At 37.1% G+C, this 27,517-nt stretch overlaps 2 protein-coding genes across 5 annotated transcripts in view; both read right to left on the bottom strand.

The window, feature by feature from the left end:
• xpr1b (xenotropic and polytropic retrovirus receptor 1b) overlaps positions 1–417 on the bottom strand; it is a 32,343-nt gene extending 31,926 nt beyond the window's left edge. The window contains exon 1 of the mRNA XM_051864971.1: positions 39–417. Within this exon, the coding sequence (XP_051720931.1) occupies positions 39–107 (69 nt within the window). The 5' untranslated portion in view covers positions 108–417. The remainder of the gene's footprint in view (positions 1–38) is intronic.
• On the bottom strand, positions 258–26,584 carry ddr2b (discoidin domain receptor tyrosine kinase 2b). 4 transcript variants are annotated; one of them, XM_051864930.1, is made up of 17 exons: positions 25,369–25,484; positions 24,456–24,546; positions 15,432–15,534; positions 15,114–15,345; positions 14,222–14,369; positions 13,574–13,676; positions 13,306–13,489; positions 10,641–10,881; positions 10,414–10,479; positions 8,757–8,893; positions 8,396–8,597; positions 7,626–7,852; positions 7,428–7,549; positions 7,092–7,289; positions 6,026–6,260; positions 4,339–4,488; positions 258–1,475 (listed from the first exon to the last, which is right to left on the bottom strand). In XM_051864930.1, the coding sequence occupies exons 2-17, from the start codon at positions 24,523–24,525 to the stop codon at positions 1,344–1,346; spliced, it is 2,550 nt and encodes an 849-aa protein (XP_051720890.1). In that variant the 5' UTR covers positions 24,526–24,546; positions 25,369–25,484; the 3' UTR covers positions 258–1,343. The 4 variants fall into 4 exon arrangements, with proteins under 4 accessions (XP_051720890.1, XP_051720917.1, XP_051720908.1 ...); XM_051864957.1 differs by having other exon boundaries at positions 8,396–8,546; XM_051864948.1 differs by having other exon boundaries at positions 10,426–10,479.
• Positions 26,585–27,517: the final 933 nt, after the last annotated feature.

Genomic DNA, 27,517 nt, shown 5'->3' with positions numbered 1-27,517 from the left:
GGCAAAATAGCTCAACGTTGCTTTTCTTCGGCTCTTACCTCATATTGAATGTATTGTTTCCTCCACTCCGGGGTGATGTGGGCAGATAGGTGCTCGGTAAATTTCATTTTTATGAATATTTCGGGGTATTTTTTGTCTGAGGAGAGTCTCGCGCTGCTGGAAAATTACCAGTGAATCATCGCGAGCAGAAAATCACCCTCAGATTAAAGGCTGTTTTTCGCTGCTCCGCGAGACACATATTCAGGGGAAATATTGCGATATTTTCAAACAGCCGATCCCAGTGTTCCTCATTATCCCTTCAGGTGTTTTTTCAAGTACTGCGGGACGCTGGTAGCAGTGGTTTAATGGGCTTCAGGAGCTCCAGACAGAGGTCTTCTCTGCCTGATATCTGAGACTGAAGCTCCAGCGGCCGCCATCATTGTCGGAGAATGACGTCACGGCACGTCACCACAGAGGATGTTTTCCAGTTTGCGGTATGACCGCTCATGACTCTTAAAATAATTACTGTGAATTATAGAAATGCGAAATCAAGGGCAGGTTATTCTTAACAAAAGGTCAAAAGGTAAAACGTTTCTCCTCGAATAAAAGTGCATCTGAATTCGTGTCACGTGAACCAGCTTGTTTATCATTGATAGTCCGTTACAGTATCTATACTGAGCGACATGTTTCTCAACCGAGTCCAAGGCTCAATCTACAAAGCAATACTTGTTATATTGCTGTGCTGTCCACTCACCTATTACTCTAAAAGATCTCTTTTTTCCCGTTAAATTGATCTTCATTCAGTCATTCATTAATTAATTCATTTTTATGTTGCAAAAACAATTAAATATTGGTAAAAGGATCAGATCTAATAAAAGCTGATGATCAGTAATTTCCTTGACCTAATCCACCCCCACACTGAGCACAAAAAGAAAACACAAATATTTCATAAGGAAATAAAATTATTCTTTTTCCCATATGAAGAATCATTCCTACCCAATAAGTCGGCAAATGTATATTTAATAAACATTGACAACAACAGCAAAATAAACAGAAACTGCATTACCATATGAAAAGAAAAGAGAGCACTGAAAAAAAATAAGCACAAAATAGCATTTTAAAATAATTACAAAATATTATTCCCATTTAATTTTCAGAACATATAGCCTAAGATTTAATATGTATATAGGTCCATGTATGATTTTCTTATAAATATATACTGAAGAAAGATATTGCTATTACATTTAGCTGGACTTCTCTCACATCTCTTGGAATAATTTCTTAAGAGCTAAAAAAAAAAAAAAAAAAAAACTTAGGAGGGCTGAATGTGTGGGGGAAAATTTGCTCTGTACATCAGCATAGAATTAGTCATGTTGTTCCATCAGTGTTCTGTGGATCTCCAGGAACGTGGGCCTTTCTTTGGCATTTCTCTTCCAGCAGTTGAGCATGAGGCTGTACACTGAATCAGGACAGCAGAACGGCTTTGGCAAATAGACCTGAGGGGTTCAAAAAAAAAAAAAAAAAAAAAAGCTCAGCACTGACACCTTTTGTATTTTCCATGTTATTACATGGATTCTTCCTGACTCATCTTGCAGTGGCAGCTATTTTTAGGTATTGGAGGGAAAACGCACAGATATTTAAGGAGCCCCACACATGACATGCGGGGAAAATATATGTAGGCTATCATGGCTACGAGTTAGCAATTCATTCCCACAATTTACTAATTTGTTCCCTTGTTTTAAATAAATAGTGCTCAAAATGTTCCCTCGTTTTATTAAATCGGGGCCACATTGTAATGATTAGTTCTCTTGTTTTAGTTAAATCAAAACGAGAGAACTAATTACTTCAAATTACTTCAAATTAATAAGTATGTATAGTCTTACTGTGAATTATAGAAATTTAACTAAAAATATATATTTTTGTTTGCATGTCATGTGTGAGGCTCAGTACATTCAGTAGGCTACCAGAATTTTAAAATATAGGCTTACTGCCATGCAGTACCATTTTTAAACCAGGGGCCAATTTTAGCCTATATTTAAATATAACATATTTTTTTAAAAATGTATATTTAAATATAAAATGAATAATAAAATACTAAAAACAATACTAGAATAATAGAAATGAAAATAAACTACAAAAAAATTAATACAAATAATTCAAAATAAGATTAAGAAACAAATAAAAATATTTAGTAAATAAACAACATTAAACATTAAAATATAATATTAAATTAACAGAAACTGTGTTATATACAGTATCTCACAGAAGTGAGTATACTCCTCACATTTTTGTGAATATTTTAATTTGGACATTTTCACTTAGGGGTGTACTCACTTTTGTGGCCAGCGGTTTAGACATTAATGGCTGTGTTGAGTTATTTTGAGGGGACAGCAAATTTATACTGTTACACAAGCTGTACACTCACTACTTTACATTGTAGCAAAGTGTCATTTCTTCAGTGTTGTCACATGAAAAGATATAATAAAATATTTACAAAAATGTGAGGGGTGTACTCACTTCTGTGAGATACTGTATATATTTACAAACGTGGGAAATTATATATTTGTTAAGCATTACATACAGGTGCTGGTCATATAATTAGAATATCATCAAAAAGTTGATTTATTTCACTAATTCCATTCAAAAAGTGAAACTTGTATATTATATTCATTCATTACACACAGACTGATATATTTCAAATGTTTATTTCTTTTAATTTTGATGATTATAACTGACAACTAAGGAAAATCCCAAATTCAGTATCTCAGAAAATTAGAATATTACTTAAGGCCAATACAAAGAAAGAATTTTTAGAAATCTTGGCCAACTGAAAAGTATGAACATGAAAAGTATGAGCATGTACAGCACTCAATACTTAGTTGGGGCTCCTTTTGCCTGAATTACTGCAGCAATGCGGTGTGGCATGGAGTCGATCAGTCTGTGGCACTGCTCAGGTGTTATAAGAGCCCAGGTTGCACTGATAGTGGCCTTCAGCTCTTCTGCATTGTTGGGTCTGGCATATCGCATCTTCCTCTTCACAATACCCCATAGATTTTCTATGGGGTTAAGGTCAGGCGAGTTTGCTGGCCAATTAAGAACAGGGATACCATGGTCCTTAAACCAGGTACTGGTAGCTTTGGCACTGTGTGCAGGTGCCAAGTCCTGTTGGAAAATGAAATCTGCATCTCCATAAAGTTGGTCAGCAGCAGGAAGCATGAAGTGCTCTAAAACTTCCTGGTATACGGCTGCGTTGACCTTGGACCTCAGAAAACACAGTGGACCAACACTAGCAGATGACATGGCACCCCAAACCATCACTGACTGTGGAAACTTTACACTGGACCTCAAGCAACGTGGATTGTGTGCCTCTCTTCTCTTCCTCCAAACTCTGGGACCCTGATTTCCAAAGGAAATGCAAAATTTACTTTCATCAGAGAACATAATTTTGGACCACTCAGCAGCAGTCCAGTCCTTTTTGTCTTTAGCCCAGGCGAGACGCTTCTGACGCTGTCTGTTGTTCAAGAGTGGCTTGACACAAGGAATGCGACAGCTGAAACCCATGTCTTGCATACGTCTGTGCGTAGTGGTTCTTGAAGCACTGACTCCAGCTGCAGTCCACTCTTTGTGAATCTCCCCCACATTTTTGAATGGGTTTTGTTTCACAATCCTCTCCAGGGTGCGGTTATCCCTATTGCTTGTACACTTTTTTCTACCACATCTTTTCCTTCCCTTCGCCCCTCTATTAATGTGCTTGGACACAGAGCTCTGTGAACAGCCAGCCTCTTTTGCAATGACCTTTTGTGTCTTGCCCTCCTTGTACAAGGTGTCAGTGGTCGTCTTTTGGACAACTGTCAAGTCAGCAGTCTTCCCCATGATTGTGTAGCCTACAGAACTAGACTGAGAGACCATTTAAAGGCCTTTGCAGGTGTTTTGAGTTAATTAGCTGATTAGAGTGTGGCACCAGGTGTCTTCAATATTGAACCTTTTCACAATATTCTAATTTTCTGAGATACTGAATTTGGGATTTTCCCAAATAAACATTTGAAATATATCAGTCTGTGTGTAATGAATGAATATAATATACAAGTTTCACTTTTTGAATGGAATTAGTGAAATAAATCAACTTTTTGATGATATTCTAATTATATGACCAGCACCTGTATATGGAATATTGTTATCAGTTCATTAAATTAAAAAAGGATTACTGAGTTTTTTTTATTTTTATTCTGGAGGTCTCTGATGGGTGATCTGTAAAGGTTGAAACAGCCTGTTGTACATGAAAATGATTTGCACAGATACTGCAAGACTTGGCTTGCCAAGGGTGAGAGTTATTATGATTGAATACACTGCAAGTCTCACCTGTTTGTTTTGGTCTCTAAAAAACTCTCCCTTGTTTTCGATCACCTGTTCATCTGTAAATTGGGCATACGGCTGCTCTTTGCACAGGGTTAGAATCTCCCACAGGGTCACCCCGAATGCCCACACATCACTGGCCATGGTGAACTTACCCTGTAGAAACACAGATGATCAAACAGATTTGAGTTTAAAGGGTTAGTTCACCGTAATGAAAAATCTGTCATTAATTACTCACCCACGTCGTTCCAAAACTGTAAGACATTTGTTCATCTTTGGAGCACAAATGGAGATCTTTTTAGTGAAATCTGAGAGCTTTCTGTCCCTCCATTGACAGCCTATGCAACTAACACTTTCAAGCCCCAGAAAGGTAGTAAAGACATCATTAAAATAATCTGACTCCAGTGGTTTAACCTCAATTTTATGAAGCGACGAGAGCGCTTTGTTTGCACACACACACACACACACACACACAAAAACAATTTACCACTTTATTTACAAAATATTAATCTTCGAAATATTAATCACGTTTACGCAACAACGTCTGCTCTAGCGTCAACACAACACACATGCGTCGTGGTACTCTCATGAACACACATTGGAGATTACTATTATTCATTATGGGGTAGTTTCCCTGTCAGAGATTAAGCCTAGTCCTAGACTAAATGTTTGATGGCCGAGAGAGCTCAACATGCTGCAACTGAAAAAAAAAAAAAATTAAGAAAACATCTTCATCAGTTTGACAGCACGTGCTGCAAATAATCACAACGAAACCAAATAAAGAAATACTCTGCAAAAGTTTACAACGCAACCAAATAAAGAAACGTGCTGCAAATAGTACAGATGAAAATGGAAATGTTTCAAGGGGACCCCATTAGTGATTGAACCTGGTTGAGACATGATTATTGTTCAGTTGTCTACTCATCAGTGGTGTTGTCGATGACCTGAAAGGTGAGTTTTTTTGTTTATTTTAAAGGGATAGTTCACCCAAAAATGAAAATTACCCCATGATTTACTCACCCTCAAGTTGTATATGACTTTCTTCTTTCAGACAAACACAATCAGAGTTATACTAAATAATGGGGGGTTAATAAAGGCCTTCTGAAGTGAAACGATGTGTTTGTGTAAGAAATATATCCATATACAGATTTATTTTCACAGCCTTCTTTGATTGAACATATTTGCCAAGGGTGCCAATAATTCTGACCATGACTATTGGCTATACAGCTTATTTTGCTTACTTTAAAATAACTTTCTCATGCTTAAGTTTTTTTTTTCTTATGGCTTTTTTTTTTTTTATGCTGCCATTGTTTCCTTGGATTTACTTCTCAGTTCCATGCGATTTTAAGCTGTTCTTGGTTCATTCCATGTTTTACAGGCAACTTCTGTCATGCTAATTCAGATTAGCACAGTTAAAGTTAAATTAATCTTGTTTATTTTAGTTAGTAATCTGTACTTTATCTGTGTTTGAGAAGCCATTCTTAGCCATTTTTAAGCCACGATTAACTATTCTGGATTCTGGCCTAATTTAAACCTTGTCCGTGAAACCGCCCCAAAATTCATTAAAAAGATCTTCATTTATGTTCCAAAGATGAACAAAAGTCTTATGGGTATGGAATGACATGAAGGTGAGTAATTAATGACAGAATTTTAATTCTTCAGGGCACTGCATATTTGACTCTCTCAGGCTTACCAGTAGGATGCTCTCCCAGGACATCCAGCGGATGGGGAGCACAGCTCGTCCCTGTATACGGTAGTAATCTCCACGATACAGATTTCGGCTCATGCCAAAGTCAGCAATCTTGATGATGTTACTTGTGCCCACTAAACAGTTGCGTGTAGCAAGATCACGGTGAACAAAATTCAGGGATGACAGATACTTCATTCCAGAGGAAATCTGAGTGGCCATGTTGATCAGTATTCTGTAGCTACAGAGAAAAAGAAGACATTTACAGTATTTTATGCTAAATTTCCACCTGTTCATGAAACAAAACTATTATATGGCTTTAGAAGACATGGAATATAGTGCAGAATTCAAATCAACAACTCTTGAGCGTATGTCTGCACTGAAAGCGAAATGACCCTGTTATTTATTTGAAGTGCATTTTTATATTGGTCCAATCAAAAATCATGGTTTCTGGTTTGTTCAGTTTGTATAAACGCAAATAACGCTCCATTTTTTAAAGGAACAGTATTACTTAAATAGTATTTTTACTTTACACCAGTATTAATATGCATAACACATACTGGCTAGTTTAATTGACTGCGTAAATTATTAGATTGTATTCATTTTTCTGTTTTTTTTTTTTTTTTTTTTTAAACAGAAAAGATAATGCATAAACACATGCATTTACTCAGTATTCCTCAAAATGAATAAAAGTAGTGAAATGCAAACTTTTATATATTACGCAAACCTGCAAAAATTAAATATGTTAAATACATACTTTATGTATTTAATCTCACTTTATTAACCAATGTCTTTGCTGCTGACCTTTGATGATCCAGTTATTCAACCATATCGTTGCGTTCACTTGTTAATTGGTAAAAATGCCCACTAGGGGGAGTAGTTGTATTATGTGTGGAACAGCATTGCATGTAAGGGGGGAGAGAAAATTTTGTTTTTGGGCATGCACTGCTAAAGAGACATGTGTATTACCTGAATGTGATCTCTCTTGATTTATGTACATACATAACACTAATAAGAAAAATTTTACATAAACATAACATTATTTGTTATATTTTACTTCAGTCTGATATACCTGATGGTAGATGAGTCACCAGCCTCAACTCCTTCATCCTGCAGCTCATGACGGGACAGGAACTGATTGAGGTCTCCGTTCTCCATGTACTCCGTGATCATGCAAAGTGGATCACTCTCAACGCACACTGCCAACAGGCGAATGATGTTTGGGTCTCTTAATCGTGAGATGATCCTGATCTCTTTCAAGAAGTCGTTCCTGAAAATGTAGATTTCCTTGAGGAAAGTTTAAACAGTCCTAAAATGGCTGGACAGCATCTGTAAAGCAAAAAGCAGTGCTTCTCAGCAACAACAGGCACGTAACATCGATTGCGGGACACCTGCACCTGTGTGTTACCTTGCATTTTTGTTTGCGTCCTCTCTTAGAGTCTTGACTGCTACGAGCATTGGCTCATCACTGATGTCATCACAATGGTCCTTCATGAATTCCTGCATTCCCTCAGCTTCACACAGATGAACCTGCAGAAGGTATGAACACATATAACAAATAACTTAACCAAGAATAGCTTTATGGTGAAGAGAACTGTTCACCAACCTCTCCAAATTGTCCCTCTCCAAGTTTCTCTTTAAAAATTAGTCTCTCCCTTGGAAACTCCTCCAGAGCTCCATCCCTTCCTGGAGATAAGGGCATGTTGACCACAGTGACACGGTAACTGTGGGCACCGGCGGCTTCCTGCTGGCTCACAATGTCTGCCTCTGCATAGTGCGGGGCCTCATCTTTAGGGTGGGCCGTAGAGGGTTTGGAAGGGGCATCGATCATTGCTGTAACACAACCATATGAACATACTGTAGGTATGTTATGTGGTTAAAGGGATAGTTCACCCAAAAATAAAAAAATCTCTCATCATGTCAGCTGACTGAATGAATGAATGTAAATAACATTCCAAACCTCATTCCAAACCGGTTATATATATTTCTTTTCTCAGGAATACAAAATAGCGTGTTACCATTCAAATGTTTTGGGGTCGAAGATTTTTAAATTTTCATATTTATGTGATCAAAAATACAGTAAAAAGAGTACTATTGTGAAATATTATTACAATTTAAAAAAATGCATGAAACAGCATAAAACTAGTCCATACAACTCTTGCTTTGGTAAAAGGTTTGATGTCTGATGATGTCTTTAATGTCAAACCTCACGTGATATGTTGAAAGAAGCCATATTTGAATTAAGAGATTTTTGTCTGAACTTACATAGGCTACACATAATGAGCTAGAATGAATATATATATATATATATATATATATATATATATATATATAAAAACCTCAAGACTCTTTAATGTTACACTGAGCAGCCCTAACCAAGGTTTTCTGTAGCCTGGAATTCTGGTAGTTTCCGTAAAAGCTGGGATGGCTCCTGATAGTCAGATCCCATGGGGAAAATCCTTTCATATGTGGAATTGGATTCAACATCACTGGAAAGAGAGGAGTGACGGTGGGTGAATGCCTCTCTCTGAACAGAAAGACGCACAGTCAGTTCATCATCCAGCATACGCCGAGAGGCCTGTGAGTGTTACATACATGTTACATTAAAAAGCACAAGCTGACAGGGTGAATGTTATACAACTTTCTATTGCAAAAGATTACCAGTAGTCATATTATACAGCAGGCTTAAAGCTCAAGTTAATAAAGTTGAGGTTGACGTCAAAGATGATAATCTTACCTTCTCAATCATCTTCTGCCAGACCTGCCGCCACAGTATGATTATTATGATGGCCAACAGAATGACGATAATGGCCACCAAACAGCCTATTAGGATCCGTGTGTTGCTGTCATCAGTTTTGTGGGTGGGATCATCCCCTGCAGAATATTTGGCATGGAAAAGATGATACAAAATATTTATATTTCACAGATTCAAATGTTCCATGTGAAGTGTTTTGTGCAAAAGGACATCCTTATAGCCACTATTGAGCATTCCAATGATTCTAATAAAAAGTCAACGTTATGATTTCTCCCATTCATATACAGTGAAAATATTCATACCCCATAATTTTTTACATTTTATTAAGCTGCAGCATTATGCTAAAACTCTGTTTTATCTTTTAGTGTATAAAAAATTTAAGTAACGCTATACAATACAGGTGCACTAATATGCATTAATTCATGCTTAACTAATGCACAGATAATCATGTTTTAATGTATGACTCATGAAGAACTAAACCATTAATAAATGATTACTGCATCAGCAACTAATAAAGAGTCTATATGATTAATAGATTAAGTAATATATGAATTGTTATTAATTAAATGTGTCATAATGTATTAATTCCTTAATAACATATTTTATTAACTAAAAGTGTAAATTATTGTGTTAACTGACACAATGGTTTGAAGCCATGTATTTCAACTTCCAATTGTCTGCTTCAATTATTCATTAACTAATGATTTGAAAATGTATCATTATGTTATGACTACTTGTTGAGGCACATGACTATTAACTAATTGTTAAGTAATATGTAATTAATGGGTTTTGACAGTTGCACATGCAGTGAGTGTAATGACAGAGAATGTGTTTGAAGGATGGGTAAGTTGGGCTGCACACAAATATCAGCACACCAGAATCTGAACTACAGATTGATGTTGCACTGTGTTTAAACTGGACGCGACCATTATCAAGTCATGCCGCAACAGCTGTCTACACTGGGCATGACAGCAGTTCATCTGGTACAGTGGAATCGCGGTTGTAGATGGTTGGAAATTGAAATCCATGGCTTAGTGTAGATGTCAAAATCATAATGACATATTACTTAACTATTAGTTAGTCATGTGCCTCAACAAGTAAAGTCATAACATAATGATACATTTGCAAATCATTAGCTAATGATTAATTAAAGCAGACAATTTGAAGTTGAAGTACATGGCTTCAAACCATTGTGGTAATTAACACATTAACTTTACACTATTAGTTAATAAAATATGTTATTAAGGAATTAATATATTATGACACATTTAATTAATAACAATTCATATATTACTTAATCTATTAATCAAATAGAATCTTTATTAGTTGCTGATGCAGTAATCATTAATTAATGGTTTAGTTCTTCATGAGTCATACATTAAAACATGATTATCTGTGCATTAGTTAAGCATGAATTAATGCATATTAGTGATTGTAAAGTGTTACCCAAATTTATTTTCATTGTGTAACTGTGAAATTTATGTGGCCATTGCTTGAAGTAATGAACATCAGGGGGTGCTGTTGCCTGCAAATTCATACCGTACTGTACAAATGTTACAACCAAATGCCAACATGCAAGAGCAGATAATTATTCACAAAGAATTATGAATGGTATGTAAAATAATTATACTGATTATACCTGGATAAATACCTGGGGTTTGGTTCCGTTTACGAGGAACAAGAGAGGTGTTGTACACCGCTGTATCTGAAAAGTTGATTTGGGTAAAAGGCATTTTAAACTGTAGCAGTACTTTATTTTTAGTAGGCTATTAATATGCTAAAATGAACAGTGAAAAAGTGAACAGATAAAAAAAGGAGAACTAGAGATGAAAGAAAGAAAATGCAGAGTGATTAAACCTCTATTACCTGACTGGAAAGCAATTTCACTGAACATCATCCAGATGTCATTGAATACAAAATGGCACCTAATTGCGCTGGCCCTGCGGTTGCCAAGGGCAACTGTGACAAACCGAGCACTTGGACTGATGTTGTCTGCTTTCGGCTTGAACAAAACAGGATTGGGCTCCCAGTCTGAATCCGAACGAAAGTAACACATGGCCTGTCTGAAGATTCTTACTCCCAATGTGTACATGTTATTTGTGTGGACCTATTGAAACAGATGGTTATCCATTTAATTTAATAATAACACAAAGTATCACTACAATACTTTTGTATTATCATTGTATTATTATTATTATTATTACTATACTATTACAACATAGGCCTACATACCCCTTCTGAAAAAGAAGTAGGCCAACACTTCAACATACTTTTTAAAAGAATACCTATTACGGATATAATATACTTTAACATAGTTTCATAATTGAAATGTGGTTGTTGAATGTATGACAAGCATTAATTGTAAAATTCTAATACACTTTAATGTCATATACAGATAATAACAGGTGAACATAATTAACCACTGAAAAATAAAATATGAATATATAAAATGTACTTTAAAGGAAAATGTTTCCGTTACTAATGTAACCTCCATTTCCTGATGGAGGGAAAGATACATTGGGCCCAATTTTAACGATCTAAGTGCATGGTCTAAAGCGCACGGCGCAAGTGCACTTAGGGCGTATCTGAATCCACTTTTGCTAGTTTAAGGACAGGAAAAATGGTCGGCGCGCATGAGTAATAGGTGTGTTTTGGCCGTAATGTGCAATAAACCAATCAGAGTCTCATCTCCCATTCTCTTTAAAAGCCAGTTGCACTCGTGCCATGGCGGATTCACTATTTACATGGTGGAATTTGCGAGTGGAAAAACTGAACGCTTCTCTAGCGAGGAAACGGATCTGCTCGTGCAAGAGGTTAAAGTGCGCGAGCAGACCATTGATGGGGCGAGCTGGATTCCACCAAAGCATTTTTATCTTTATGCACACAATAATAATCTTTTACATTGTAATCCTTTTATTTTAAACATTTGGCATGTTTGTGTGCTGCTGCGTGTCCCTGTGTGTAATAAGCAGAGTGTACGAGCGTTGTGCACCCGCCTTTAGACGCATATTACTAACGTGCTCTTTAAATGACAAAAAAAAATATTGCGCCATTGACCAGGTTTCAGTGGGTCAATGGCGCAGTCTATTTCAGTTGCCTCAAAATAGCAATGCGCCAACAATGCACCTGAAGACACCTTGTTTTCAGAATAGCACGCCCATGGGTGCACAAATGGGCTCAAATGCATTTGCTATTTAAACAACGTGGCGCAGGACGTGAAAATGATAACTGCATTGGGCTGAAACTAGCAAAAAACACTTGTGTTGTGCCTGGCGCCGCATTGCGCCAGGTGTATGATAGGGCCCGAGGTGTTGAATGAGAGACACTAGGCATCGCACTTGGGAGCCCCACACAGGAACATTACCACTGGGTCACGACTACCCTCGTGCAGATCTTTCAATGCTTTGGCCTGATAGACTTGCAGTTGTCACCATTGAGGGTAGTGAGGATGGAGGTGCTGGCTAAACATGCTCTGGCAGAGAAAGGTGTCTGAGCCTTTGATATCTCCTCATGCACTTCCAGGAAAATTGGAACCGGGCATTCCTTAGCATGCTTGGGTCCCCCATTGGAGCACAACACTCAGCCAAGCTTCAAACCCAGGAACCAATCATCCAACCAAGTGTTCAGGACAGGGCGGAGGAGTCTATTCAAACCTAATGCTCGTGGCAGCTTAGGCAAGCACAGCGTCAGCCTGAGAATGAACTGTCACACCCAAAGGTGGAAGTCCAGTCGCGTCCCCGCAAGGCATAAGCCTGCCAGCTCATCTTCCCCTCCAGCCCTGAATGAGAAATTAAGTGCCTAACTCATTCAGAAACTCGACCGGGGGACCCAAACATGCTGAGGAATGAGATAATTACTGGCTTCCAGCAATAGCCATACACACCTTCACAAGACAGTCGAGTTCCAGCAGAAGGGTGGCCTCTGACCTGACGTATGACGTAGTTCCTCTTCTCTTATATCAAAATTGATATCCTCTGTGCTTCCGTGTTCGTCAATTCTCACCTAACCTTATACGCTATGCCTACATCATACGTACAACCATTGCTGGAAGACAGTGATTATAGTTTATAAAGTTTTAAATATGGATATTTTTCTTACAAAAACCCATTACTTCACTTTAGAAGGCATTTATTAACACACTGGAGTCATATGGATTACTTTTATGATGGTTGCTCTTTTTGGAGCTTCAAAAATTCAGGCACTATTTAATGCCATTACAAAGCTGGGAAGAGACAGGATATTATTTAATATAACTCTGATTGTGTTCGGCTGAAAGAAGAAAGTCATATACACCTAGGATGGCTTGAGAGTGAGTTAATTATGGGATAATTTTCATTTTTGGGTGAACTATTCCTTTAATTGTTTTAAGAAACAGTCATGAAAGTGTACCCTCTTTAAGTACACTTAAGTGGCCTTTTATTTATTTAAGTGTAAAAAATATACTTTTAAGATTCGAAGTCATCCAATAAACTGAATAACTTTTTCACAAGGGATATGTAGATGCAGATGTATTTCAGAAGGTCAGACGAACCTTCATTGATGTGAAATTTCTGATCCGGTCAAACTCAAATGTCATCTCCACTGAGCCACCAGGGAAACTAGTATTGGTCCAGCCCACATAGTCATAGCCAGGCCAGACACCATACACCTGACTTTTAGTGAAGTCATCTAAACCCCAGCTTCCATCAGTGAGCTGTCCAAGGCCTTCTGTCATGCTGAGAGAAAAAGAAAACCTTGTTTAATTTGTGTGGATGACATGGTGATATTTGCTTTAGTGTTTAGTGTGTGTGATCCTTTACCTGTAACTAATGGCTCCATCATACACTGTGTCATTTAAGTAGATTTTTTGGCCTCTGGAGTTCATCTGTTGGCCAGAAGGGGCACTGTAGGACACCAGACCATCTGCAGCAGATAGTTTTTTTTTTTTGTACCAAACCAGTATGAATAATAAAGTGGTCACACCTTTACATACAAACACAACTAATGCTGACTTCAGCTTTCAAGCTTGCAAAAGGATGCAAAAGCATCATAAAGGTAGACTATTGGGGAAATGCTCATAGCTTTCTTTATGCATTGGTGCGATCAGACATTTTAGGTAACTATGTCACCCTTTTGAGGTTTGTTAATGCCACAGTCTGCATTTGTGTCTGCACATGTTTCTGTGGTAACACTTCATTTTTAGGGTCTTTTAACTAGTTGCTTATTAGCATACATATTACTAGAATATTGGCTATTTAATAGTACTTAATAAGCACATATTAATGCCTTATTCTGCAGGACCTTATTCTACATTCTTAATCCTACCCAATACCTAAACTTAACAACTACCTTACTATTAATAAGCAGTAAATTAGGAGTTTATTGAGGGAAAAGTCATAGTTAATAGTTTATATGTGTTCCCTATACTAAAGTGTTACCGTTTCTGTTTTAGAAAGAACATAGTTTACCGAGCCATTCACAGCCGTAGAGCTCCACCCTCATACAAACAATCATAGAGGGGTCAGTCACAGGCATAAAACGCACAAAACGAGCAATAATAGGAGGCTCCAGGTCCTTAAGCACGACGTCATAGGCGTTATTGTTCCCTTCGATGATCTAAATAATGACAAGAACACGCAAACCATGAAATCACACTTCACATTTTACAATAAACATCATTCTTTAAGGATTAAAGTGATAGTTCGCCCAAAAATAAATGTTCTGTCATCATTTACTCACCCTTGTGTCATTTCAAACCTACGGAGCCCCTAATGGGACATGGATATAGGAAAAAAATGAGATGGGAGGAAAAAATTGTATTTCAACACTTTTGTATTTTGCATTTTTGCACAAAAGTATTGCGTTCAATTGAAAAAACTTTGCATTCGCTCACAAAATATTGCATTCCCCCGAGAAACTTTGCGTTCTCTTGCAAAAATATTGCGCCCTCTTGAGAAACTTTGCATTCAGTCACAAAAGCGCTGAAATAAAGATTTTTCTTTATAATTTATTGTTTCCATCAAAAAAGTTTTGCAAGCAAGTGCAAAAGATTTGCGAGCAAATGCAAACTTTCTCGAGAGAATGCAAAAGTTTTGTGAGAGAATCCAAAAGCATTGAAATATAATTTTTCCTTCCATCTTATTGGACCCCAATGACATTGGACCCCACTGACTTTCATTTTATGGAACAAAATAAACTGAAACATTTTTCTAAATATCTGTGTTTTACAGAAGAATGCTACAGATATGGAAATGATGACAGAATTAAAATGAATTCACATGTATCCCTTCAGCTTCTCAACTAATCACAAAAAACATCTCAATCTCAATGGAATTGATAAAAATAACACTGTCACCTCACCTGTCGACCTTGCCGGTCACGCCAGGAGACCCAGCGGGTACCGTCCCGGCTGTATTTAATCTTATATAGCTGGGCAAACTCATTGCCCACTCCATCTGCGTGCCGTCCCTGCGTGCCAACAAGAGTGACAAAATGGAGAGTGCGAAGGTCAATCTGCAGAAATTCCTTTAGACTGTCTGGTTCAGCCATGGCGTCCGGACACCACGCCCCATCTCCATCATCAAAATCCAATCTGGAATATAAAGGGATGTGGTGGAGAAAATAACTTATTAGTGTTTCTGATCAGTTTTCAGTGTGTGTTCAGTGTGTTGGATGTACCTGCCATATCGAGCCGCGGTGGACTCTGACCATTGGCTGGAAGCAGAAATATCTTCATCCTGAATCTGGCCTCCAGTCATCCCCAGTGGGTATCTACATACAGCTATCACAGGATGAAATTTAGGAAGGTCAAATGACACATATTGACAACACAGGCATTTCAGTGTTATTTTATAGCATTGGTACACTACTTTTTGTTAATATTTTTAATTAGATGCTACTTTTATTTTTTATATTTTCACTTTAATTTTAGTTAAAATTTTAGCAATTTTGTTGTGCATTTTTGTCATTTTTATTGGTTTCAGTTTTTTGTGTATATAGTTTTTATTATTTTTTAATTATTAGATTTAGTTTTTTTAGTTTTATTATTTAGGACTTCAAGTTAAACTAAATGGTTAGTTTACCCAAAAAAAAAAAAAAAAAAATTCTGTCATCAATTATTCACCCTCATGTCATTCCAAACGCGAAAGACTTTTGTTCATCTTCGAATCACAAATGAAGATATTTTAATGAAATCTGAGAGATTCTGTCCCTGTCCTTGACAGTCTACTAAAATACCATTTTGACGCTTCAAAAAAATTCATAAAGAGACCGTAAAACTTATCCATATGATTTTTTTTAGGGGGGCTGGGTGGAAATTTAGGGGGCTTAAGTCCTCCTAAAATGGGCCAAGTGATGCCTATGACAGTATTGTAATATCATAGACAGTCTCCCCTGACAGAAACTGGATCTTTCTTAAAGGCAAAATTATCCTGGGTTCTTGGGTCAGCAAAGTTTTGGGGATTAAACCCATAACAATTTTTTTTTGTTTTTTTTGTTTGTCTAAGGGCATGAAGCCACCTCACCAGACTAACATTTACTACACAGTAGGTGGCATTGTGCTGCAGGAGCAGGACTCTGTAGCTCTGCTCCAGGGAGGGTGTGCATGTAGGTGGACACAACCTCTGCAGCATGAATCCACACCCTATAAGCAAATACCTAAAATACCACTCAACCCCATCCATGAGGCCTCAGCAGAAAACAGAGAGACTTTTATGTTCATGCCAGGACAAGCTCACCATGAACTAAAAGGCTTTCTCAGCTTTGAGTAATTTCTCTCTTTAAAAATCTTTTAGGTAGAAAACTGAAAATTAAATAATATGATGTTAAAGTTGCTGCATAGGAAGCCTAACTTCATAGACAGTATTATTTGTCACACTATTTGCCAGCAAACACAGATTTTTTTCTTTAGTTCCTACTTTTCTGTAACTATAAACTAACATTCTTATAATGTTCTGGTAACCAAAAATAGGGTGCTGGGAGAAAAATTCTTTTAAAAGTTTGCCATTTTAGTTCTATATATGCTCTATATCACAACACTGGCAGTATATGAGTAGTGTAATTATAAATAGACTTGACTGTACAGGAATACAAATTGGAAAACTCAGTCAACCGGTGAATAAATACTTCACATCCCTCTAAATTTGATTTGTAAGCTTTGGCATTTAAACAGACGCTGGACCCCAAGCATACAGTAGCTTCCTCCCTCCCCTAATGTCAATGACATGCCTGTTTTCAGCTGTCTGCTCAAAAGCGCCCATAAGTTTAACAGTAAAAGACTGTAAAAATGCTACGCAAAAACCTGTTAATTGGTTAATGGTTAGTTCCCTTACAATATGTGATATTAAACACTGTAATAAATTCTGAAACACTGTAATAAATCTAATGGGACATTTCAAATACTGTTAAATTTACAGTTTTTGGAAATAAAAAAAATGTACAAGTTATCTTATAATTTACAGTGAAAAGTTATGTACATTAGAGTTTTATGTTACATATGTTGTTAATGTCAGCATAAAATCAAAATGTACAATTCTTATTTTTTATGGAATGCTTACTGGGGTGAGGGCAAAACAAACTGTCACTCACATGACATTACATCAATAGTAAATGATAACAATCCAGTCAATTCCCCATGGAAGCTGTTTCACTCGGATATATGTCACAATAGGGAAGAAAAGACTATTGCAATTTTGTGTGACTTCACTGCATTATTTTAATGTCATGTGTGTTACCATGATGGTGTTTTGTAGGTATGACTGTCCAAACACCATCATGTATTAAAGCTGCAAGCAGCGATGAAAGGGCCCTCGCACCCGGGCTCACCGCCACCCGGTGGCCTTAGGAAAACTGTTAACGATGGGCGATATTCATTTAAGCGTATAAATAGAGGAGAAATATGGCACAGTCATTTGGAAGCACCACACTTCCTGCTGCCAACAGGTGACGCTTTGACTATAACTGAATATTGCCATGTAGATGTCTTTAGGCCAGGACTATTATCAAACATGTGAACTTTGGAGGAGATCAGACATTGCATGCCTGAGTTACAACAACTTCCTGTTTTGTGGCGTTAATCGCATACTTTAGCACTTAGCCAAGTGTTGCATGATTTAACGTGTTTCAAGTATGTTTGGTACTTCGTGGCATATTGAAATGTGTTTCTGGGAGTGAATTACAGTGTAAAGCATGTTATTTCCTGTTGCCAGCAGGTGGCGCTATGACTAACTGAATATTGGCATATAGATGTCTTTAGGCCAGGACTCTTATCACACATGTGAAGTTTGGGGCAGATCGGACATTGTATGCCTGAGTTATAATAGCTTGCTCGTTCATGGCGAAACATCAGACTTTGTCAGGCCGCCATGGACACGCCCTTCAACGAAAACTCAAGATCGTTGATATTTATCATTGCTAAGGTCTTAAGATTAGACTGACCATATATGATGTGGTTCTGGTTAAATCTATATGAGGAGTTAATCACAGTGTAAAACATGTCATTTCCTGTTGCCCGCAGGTAGGGCTATGACTGTAACTGAATATTGTCATGTAGATGTGTCCAGGCCAGGACTCTAATAAAACATGTGAAGTTTGGGGCAGATCCGACATTGTATGCCCAAGTTACAACAACTTCCTGTTTCATGGCGAAACATCGAACTTTGTCAGGCTGCCACGGACACGCCCTCCAATGAAAACTCTAGATCTTCGCAATTTAACGTCGCAAAGGCCTTAAGATTAGACTGACCAAATATTATGTTGATCTGATAAAAACTCTAGGAGGAGTTCGTTAAAGTACAACTTGTGGAAATGGCAAAAACTGCACAAATTTTGCAAAGAAAATTCAAAATATCTGACATTGGTTTTTAGATTTCATACCAGGAGACTTTTTTGTTGGGATTGGGCTGTTACATGTGTGTACTGAATTTCATACCTGTACGTGAAACGTAACGCTAGGGGCACTTCGTTGAAATTTTGTAGGTGGCGCTATCGAGCCATTTTGCCACGCCTAATTCTGAGACCCTGAGGCCCTCAAAAATGCGATTCATTTTGGAGAAGAATCTGAATAATAATAATAAACGGAGCAATTCCAATAGGGTCCTCACACCATCGGTGCTCGGGCCCTAAAAACAAATCCAAAAACAAAGGCAAAACACACACATTACTTCGCACAGAGTGCGGTGCAGGCAGGGTGACGTCTGACTGAGGTGGAGCAGAGGGATGAGGGAGCCCGGTGAAGCCGTAAGGACGTCGGCCTCTGGTGGAGCTGAGGGAGAAAGGAGCAAAGGTGGTCTCAGGTCACAGGTCAACGGGCTAAGGCTATGCTGGGCAGGACCAAAGGCGATTAAGGTACAGGAGATTCAGGGTGAGGCAGGGTGGGAAGCAGCGCTTCAGAGTCCCAACAGATCAGCCAGTCATCTCCAGTGTCTAGCTCCACCAAGATTCTCTCTGGTACAACTCTTGCCAGCTCACACCCCTAGTCAGACTCATGTTGGTACTTCGGCTCTGGGGTGTTAGTTGGCGCTGTCATCACAGGCTCTGTCTTCGGGGCGGGTGGAAGCTCTCCATCTGCGGGGGGCTCTGGTGTCGTCACCTCCATGGTGAGGGGTGATGGTGGGCTGTGCTCTGGGTCTGGCTGCGGTACTGATCGGGGGTAGACACTCTCCAGATATTGAAGTATCGCCTCCCTCCAGTCGAGTCCTTGGGTGTCTGAGAGGTCTACTTGATGGTAGTAGTTTTTGAGGATCTCGTCGTCATAGCTTGAGCGGACGGCAAGACGGCTGAACTGAAGCGTGTAGTCCATTAGGTTCAGGCCACTCTGTGCAAAAGCAGCAAACTGAGCTGCTAAATACATAATTGGGTCTGATCTTCTGTCATGATATGTTGTAGGAAAGCACACAATGGTAAAGAGGCCAGAGGAGAACTGGCCCCCTGACTAAGCCTGGTTTCTCCCAAGGTTTTTTTCTCCATTTAAACACCTATTTGCCACTTGTCTGCCACCTGATGTCACCTGATGGAGTTTGGGTTCCTTGCCGCTGTCGCCTTTGGCTTGCTTAGTTGGGAACACTTGACATTTGACTTGACATTTGATATTCAACAGTGCTTTGATCTGCCTGCATTGACACTATTCTTTTAAGAGCTGCTGTGCAGCCAAATAATGTACCAGTTATCAATGTAAAGCTGCTTTGACACAATCTACATTGTAAAAAGCGCTATATAAATAAAGGTGACTTGACTTGACTTGACTAAAGAATCAGGTTCAAACAGTCTTTAAACCGTGTGTGAGCACCTCGCTTTTTTCCTTATCAGTGCGAAAGAGAATAAAAATACTCCGTCAATTTTGGTCATACAGATAAGTGGTGTACATCATTTGAAGCTGTTAAGTGTCTATTTTTATTTGTGTACACTCACAATTAAAAAAAAAGTTTTGCTTTTCACAAAATAAAGAAAACAAACAGGATGCCCCTTTTGCCATCTCTCTCTTTAGTGAAGTCCATTCTGAAATGTGTCTGAAATTAACTGTAACTTAGAAAATACTTGCTACACAGACATGTGAGATAAGTATCTACTTTTAAATCAAGCAATTCATATCAAAAACAAATATTGTCTGTTTATGTAATCCATATGAAACCAACGAGAGGTACAGTTTCTTACGTGTCTGCTCATTACCTGTAATGTGACCACACCCACGTGCAGTGCAAGTGACTCACATGATATTCATCCATGTGAGCCACGCTAACCTGTAAATGCCCACCACCACAATAAACAATGCATCAAGCTTCATCATTCCTCTGCTTTTCAGAGAGTTTGGAAGATGTGAGGAATAAGCCTTGAATTTACCTCAGAAGAAGAAGAATATGATTGATCCTGCGGAGGTAAGTAATTCTCAATTACATTAGTTAACGTGTTATTGTTACATAAAGCTTCACATTGTACTAGTTGAACTATTGCCAGAATGTGTGAAATCGATGGAAACATGTTGAAATATGAAATATTGCCGCCGGTATTTTCCTTATAAATGCTTTACAAAGGCATCATTTATGTAATTTGGAATATGAAACTCACTGACAGAAGGCTACTTTCATTTTCAAATGATCATGTGCGCTTTGTGAAGAGTGCTCGTGCATGCAGCTGTGTGCAACTCCCAGTAAGTGGTTAAATGTACTTGCATCTCAAAAATTAATGAACAAAGTCTGTTATATCTTAAGGGATTAAACAGACAGGACAAAACAAATCTTATATTTCAAAAGAGATCTGTGCATTAGTGTGAATGCAGCTTATTAGATCTCTCGCTGTCTATGATGTCATCAGTAATGATCAAACAACAGTAAAGGGTAACACTTTAGAATACTGATCCTTCATAACTACACAGGAACTAATGAGTAATGCATTATTAACACTCTAGTAGCTACTATTAACTAACAAGAAACTCTGATTAATGAATTAGTAAAAGTGCTCAGTTGAAGGTGGTAGTTCACTATTAGCTAATCAGTAACTACCTTTTCTTTCATACCTCCTAGAGAACTACTAAGAACTACTATATACAGGTTCATAATTAATGTGAATAATGTATAATTTATTCTAAAGTGAAGATCATGGTAACCCACTAGTAATGACTGAAGTATTACCAAATCATTCAGAAGGAATTACTAAAAATTTGGATCAGTATTCTAAAGTGAGAAACATGATAACTCTCTAGTAAATACTGAAGTCATTGTAAACTTTTGAGGTTTTTGTAATGTATTGGATAGTCATAATTCAAGAGTTACTAAATAATTCTAAAGGAACTACTACTTATTTGAATCAGTATTCTAAAGTGAAGATCATGGTAACCCACTAGTAATTACTTAAGTGTTACCAAATACATCAGAAGGAATTACTGTGCAAAACTGTACAAAAATGTACAAAAACCTCAAAAGTTTACAATGACTTCAGTAGTTACTAGAGAGTTATTATGTTTTTCACTTTAGAATACTGATCCAAATAATTAGTAATTCCTTCTTAAGTATTTGGTAATACTTCAGTCATTACTAGTGGGTTACCATGACCTTTCCTTTAGAATTAATTATACATTATGCATCATTCATGTTGATTATGAACCTGTATATAGTAGTTCTTAGTAGTTCTCTAGGAGGTATAAGAAAAGGTAGTTACTGATTAGCTAATAGTGAACTACCACATTCAACTGAGCACTATTACTTATTAATTCATTAATCAGAGTTTCTCGTTAGTTAATAGTAGTTGCTAGAGTGTTAATAATGCATTACTCATTTGTTCCTGTGTAGTTATTCATTAATGAAGGATCACTATTCTAAAGTGTTACCCAGTAAAGCTGAGAAAGAGAAAAATCACTCACAGCTCTTGAATGGAAAACATTCAGCTCTTGAATGGAAAACATTCAGATGCTCTTAAATACTGAAAGCACTCTTTGTTTATTGCTTGTAAAACGTTTTTTTTCCCCCCCTCATTCTTTCGTAGGCCTACTTGCTTTTATGTTTTGAAGCTATATTAGTTTATATATTTAAAACTCATAACATACAATTGTTTTAATTTCATTTTTAACTTGTAATTACTTTAAAAAGTACTTATAATTACATATAATGTAATTAAATACATTTAAAAGAAAGATTTTCAAGTCGTTAAATGAATTAATAAGAAAAAAAGGAGATCAAGAATCGTTTTGGAATCGGATCGTGACCCCCAGAATCGGAATCGGATCGTGAAGTGCCTAAAGATTCTGACCACTAATGTGCGACACTAGGATGTTTTTATGCTCTATAATAAAAAACACAGTACGATCATCATATAAAATATGATGAATATTAAAATGTTTAGACCAGGGTTACAGTGTTCGTGGATATCTGCTCAAAAGTAGATGTGTATAATGTGCTAAACAAACATAGTGAGGAGCAGCTCAATCCAGTAAATGGTCTATGCAAACGCTGAGTTTGGGGTCACTTACGCTTGCATTTGAAAATGTTTTTACTCCAATCTTGTCAGGGTTATGCACTGTCTAGTTTACTTTTGAGTTTTGATTCAGTCCTCATTGTTTTTCCCTTTGTCAGTTCCTCTTTGCCTATCTGTTACCATAGTCACTAATTGAGCTATCCAGGTGTTGTCTGTTATGTTAACGATCTCCGTGTGTTCTTAAGCCCTCAGTTTGCTCAGTTCCGTTTTTTTGTGTCGTCTGTGTAATGTGGTTGTGATTCTCCTGTTGTCATCCGTGGATTAGTTTATTAAAACCTGTTTCCTTTTGAACTATTTGTCTTTGTGCGCTATTTAGCTACAGGCATTTGTGACAAATCTCACTTCATGTCAGAACGTATGAAAACATTTGAAGTAACACATGATAATTAATATAAGATTAATATAATACAAGATTAATATAAGATGTCAAAACATCACCAGGCTCCAGAAAACACCTCGGACCCCAGAGGGTTAATAATATCCAAAGGCAGTGGTGGTGTTTCAATAAAACCTAGGGTATGGCATGATTCCTTCTAACCATACAACAACAACAACATTCCCAAATAATTATATTACAGGCTATCTAAACAAAATGTGTTGACAATCCACCATACTAAAAGAATGGACGAAGTCCACGAACATGCACAGACTTAATAACAATGCAAATTCCACAACAGCCCTAAGCCTAACCAGACATGACCAGCAACAAAATGTACCTTTTCCATGTTAATCATAGTTTTTTTTTTGTTCGTTTGTTTTTTGTACTAACCAGCCGCAAAGGCGATTCGCCACCGTTCTATTTTACAAACAATTTCTATTTCTGCACTGCTGCGGCTGGAACAACATATGTGCTTTAGGCTTATTTAATGTAAAAAGAATTTAATGTGAGTTTGAATATCATTTTTTTGTGAGCTATTTAGACATACTGAAAGCAACAATGGTTATACACCTCAGATCTTGAGAATAAATAAAAAGAAAAAACAATGTTCAAACTCTCAACTCAAGGTGAACAAACAAGTGTATTCTATGATAAAAAAGATTGTTTCAGTCACTCACTATGTATTTTTAATCATGTTTAAATGGTGTTGCGAATGCAGTGCATTTGCAGAGAGAGCCCGCCCACATGCTCTTCTGATTGGCTATGATTTTTGTTTGATTTTGACGCGTCTCGAGTCAAGTCTGGTTTGAACAGATAAATTGCTTGCCACTGGAAATCTTATCGCATCCATTTATTTATATATTCCATTATTATATAAAAGGCAGGCAAGCAAACACAACGTAACATTGACAAGACCGACAACTGAACACTGAAAACACAGGAACTTAAGTACTTAAGTAGGCAAATAAGGTTAATTAACGATACACAGCTGAACTGAATAACGAATCATATCTGTAATAGTAACTAAAGACTGGCGGGAATCTAAAACAAAGGAAAAAAGAAACTGAATAGAAACAAACTGAAAGTCCATGAAAATGAAACTAAACACAAAAATAACTAAATAAATGTTACACTCTCATTATTATTATTATTATTTAAAAAAATAAAGGTACACTGCAGTGAACGTGATGCTAAACCAAGTGCTCCAAAAGTTTGTAGAAAATCCGAGCTATTATATTGATGAATTCACAGCTCATATGACAGAAAAATTACTTTACATAGATATATGTATAATGGTATTGAATTAAAAACTGTTCATCATTTGATTTAGAAATTGTATTAATTATTCTGATTTTACTCACCAGGGTTGACCTGTGACTTCACAGCTCCAACCAGAAGAAGGACAGTAAGGTATTGTCTCATTTGGAACATCTTACTGTATGATTTTAAATCCTGTAAACAACATGAAAGTAGTTTAACAAACTAGTAGTTTAATATACCAGTGTAACTTTTTACCAAATGTTGTTTCAGAATTGGGCGAATATGGGTTTATAATTATTTAATAATAATTAAAATGTTTAAATAATAATAATAATAATTATAATAATGTAATCATTATAATGAGATTACATTATACTAAAATTTATTTGCATTACAATAATCACATTCTTACATTTATAATACTTTAAAAAGAAGACTTGTCAAAAATTAAACCAACAAGATGAGGAACGAAACGGCTCTTGTAGGTGCGTTTGCCCTCAGGTCAGTAAGTTCTCCCGGTATACAAAGTCCACTATGTGCGTGGTGTTTATTTATGTTGCGTACGGCTCCAGTTAGCTGCCTGTGGGAGAGCAGTACTGTATGTACAGTCATGTGGAGGGGTGACCAAGAGAATCTTACTCCTTACGGAGCACAACCGTTTTCTACAATCATAAACAGCAATGTGTGCAAAACTCTTCTCATTTGTCAAGAATTTAAAGTAAAGTTAAATTCATTCGAAAAGTTTAGATGACAGAAATTTACCTAACAATTGTAGGCTACAAAATACTGTAATTTATTTTTACTCATGGAACACAGTTTATTAAAAAAAAAAAAAAAAAAAAAAAATTCTTGATATACTTTTTCCAATCACTGTCCAGAATTATTGGTATTAATTAAAGAGAATTACCAGTAAAGACGCGGAATTATGGCTGATTTGTTGGGCATATGAAACAAACTCATAATCTAATCTAATGAATCAAATGAAACGTCCTACAAAACACAAGTGACACTCACCACTCTCTCCAGTCATAAACTCAAAGATCACTGCCTCTAAGTATTAGCCTCTAAGCAAAACATAATCCTCCTTGTCTTCACGACTCATCCTGAGGGAAAATGAGAGGCTGGGGCAAGTGACCCTCATACAGGAGCAGAAATAAACAGAGAGAGAGAGAGAGAGAGAGAGAGAGAGAGAGAGAGAGAGAGAGAGAGAGAGAGAGATACAGTCAGCACCATTCTGGGGAAAGTCCAAAATAGCCTAGATTTCATTCTGAGAAACAAGGTTTTAATTATAGAGTGCAGGACCCTTTCACATAATAGTTCACTGTTTTTCACAGTAAACAATATAAGGGTTATTTTAGTATTGATATGCTATTATATTGTTTGTTATTATTTTTTATTATATTTTAATATTAATATTTTATTTTCTGTTCTCATTTTAATTTTGATTAAAGCTGCAGTCCGTAACTTTTTTTTTGGTTAAAATGATCCAAAATTAATTTTTGAGCAAGTACATAACCAGCCAGTGTTCAAAACTGTCTCCTTACCTTAGCCCGATTCACAACGATAAGCTTGTAATAATGTTTTCTAATTCAGGTGGTACTGGTGGGTTTCCACGGGAAATTTGAGCATGCTGCCGTTCGTCTTTGCGTCATTACGTCACGTCTGTTTACATAAAGAATGAGTTCCAGCTAGTAGGCTATATGGCATGTGAGGATACTGTAAGCGGCGGATCATTTATAGCCTTTTCTCACAGCAGCTGCAATAATTAAACATCATTCTGATGGCAGATTTGTAATCCAGAAAGGTCCAAATGATATTCATCAATGACAATTCACCTGTAGTCAAAAGCAAAAGACTTTGGACTTTGGAGTGGCTACAGAAATTGAAATCTACAGGTAACACACACTAAATACACATAGTCATGAAATGCTGATGTTGTTAACATTAACAATTGCAATATTCGATATTTTTTTATACCTTCTAACTAGTAACAGAATGTGTCAGGTTATGTATGTAACCCAGTTTCCTGAGAAGGGAACGAGACGCCACGTCATGATTACTATGGGAATGCTTCTGTGTGAGCCGTGTAAAAACTGTTCATCATTTGATTTAGAAATTGTATTAATTATTCTGATTTTACTCACCAGGGTTGACCTGTGACTTCACAGCTCCAACCAGAAGAAGGACAGTAAGGTATTGTCTCATTTGGAACATCTTACTGTATGATTTTAAATCCTGTAAACAACATGAAAGTAGTTTAACAAACTAGTAGTTTAATATACCAGTGTAACTTTTTACCAAATGTTGTTTCAGAATTGGGCGAATATGGGTTTATAATTATTTAATAATAATTAAAATGTTTAAATAATAATAATAATAATTATAATAATGTAATCATTATAATGAGATTACATTATACTAAAATTTATTTGCATTACAATAATCACATTCTTACATTTATCAAATCTACAGGTAACACACACTAAATACACATAGTCATGAAATGCTGATGTTGTTAACATTAACAATTGCAATATTCAATATTTTTTTATACCCTCTAACTAGTAACAGAATGTGTCAGGTTATGTATGTAACCCGGTTTCCTGAGAAGGGAACGAGACGCCACGTCATGATTACTATGGGAATGCTTCTGTGTGAGCCGGTGTCTGAAGCACATGTGGAAACACGCCAATTTCATTGGCCAATGGCGCGGTCAGGAGTCATAGCATAATTGCATCATCAAGACCATAAGTCATCAGATTCTATTTGTCTGAAGGAAGATGCTCAGGCATGCATTGAGTATATCAAAGTGACGCAGCGTCTCGTTCCCCTCTCTGGGAACCAGGTTACTTATGTAAACTGAGATGTACTCTTTTGAGGGAACTCAATGCTGTGTCATAACTTTGATACTATGGGAATGTTAATACCCACCTCGCCATACTGAAAAATTCCTGACCAGCAAGGTTGTGGAGTACGCACACACACAAACCCTGTGGCCCACTGAATAGATTGACCCAGAAGGACTTGAGAGCCTGGGGCTGTCATTGTGTCTCATCCCTACCCTACCCTGGGCTGGGTGTCCATCCAGGACCGATCCCCAACAAGTGAGGGAGGCGTCTGTGATTTCTGTGATTTTTCGATGACAGTATGCCCACAGCATGGG

Source organism: Ctenopharyngodon idella, chromosome 2, assembly GCF_019924925.1.
Source record: "Ctenopharyngodon idella isolate HZGC_01 chromosome 2, HZGC01, whole genome shotgun sequence".
Lineage (NCBI taxonomy): Eukaryota > Metazoa > Chordata > Actinopteri > Cypriniformes > Xenocyprididae > Ctenopharyngodon > Ctenopharyngodon idella.
The sequence above is the reverse complement of the archived record's forward strand: the minus strand, read 5'-3'. Positions and strand labels throughout refer to the sequence as shown.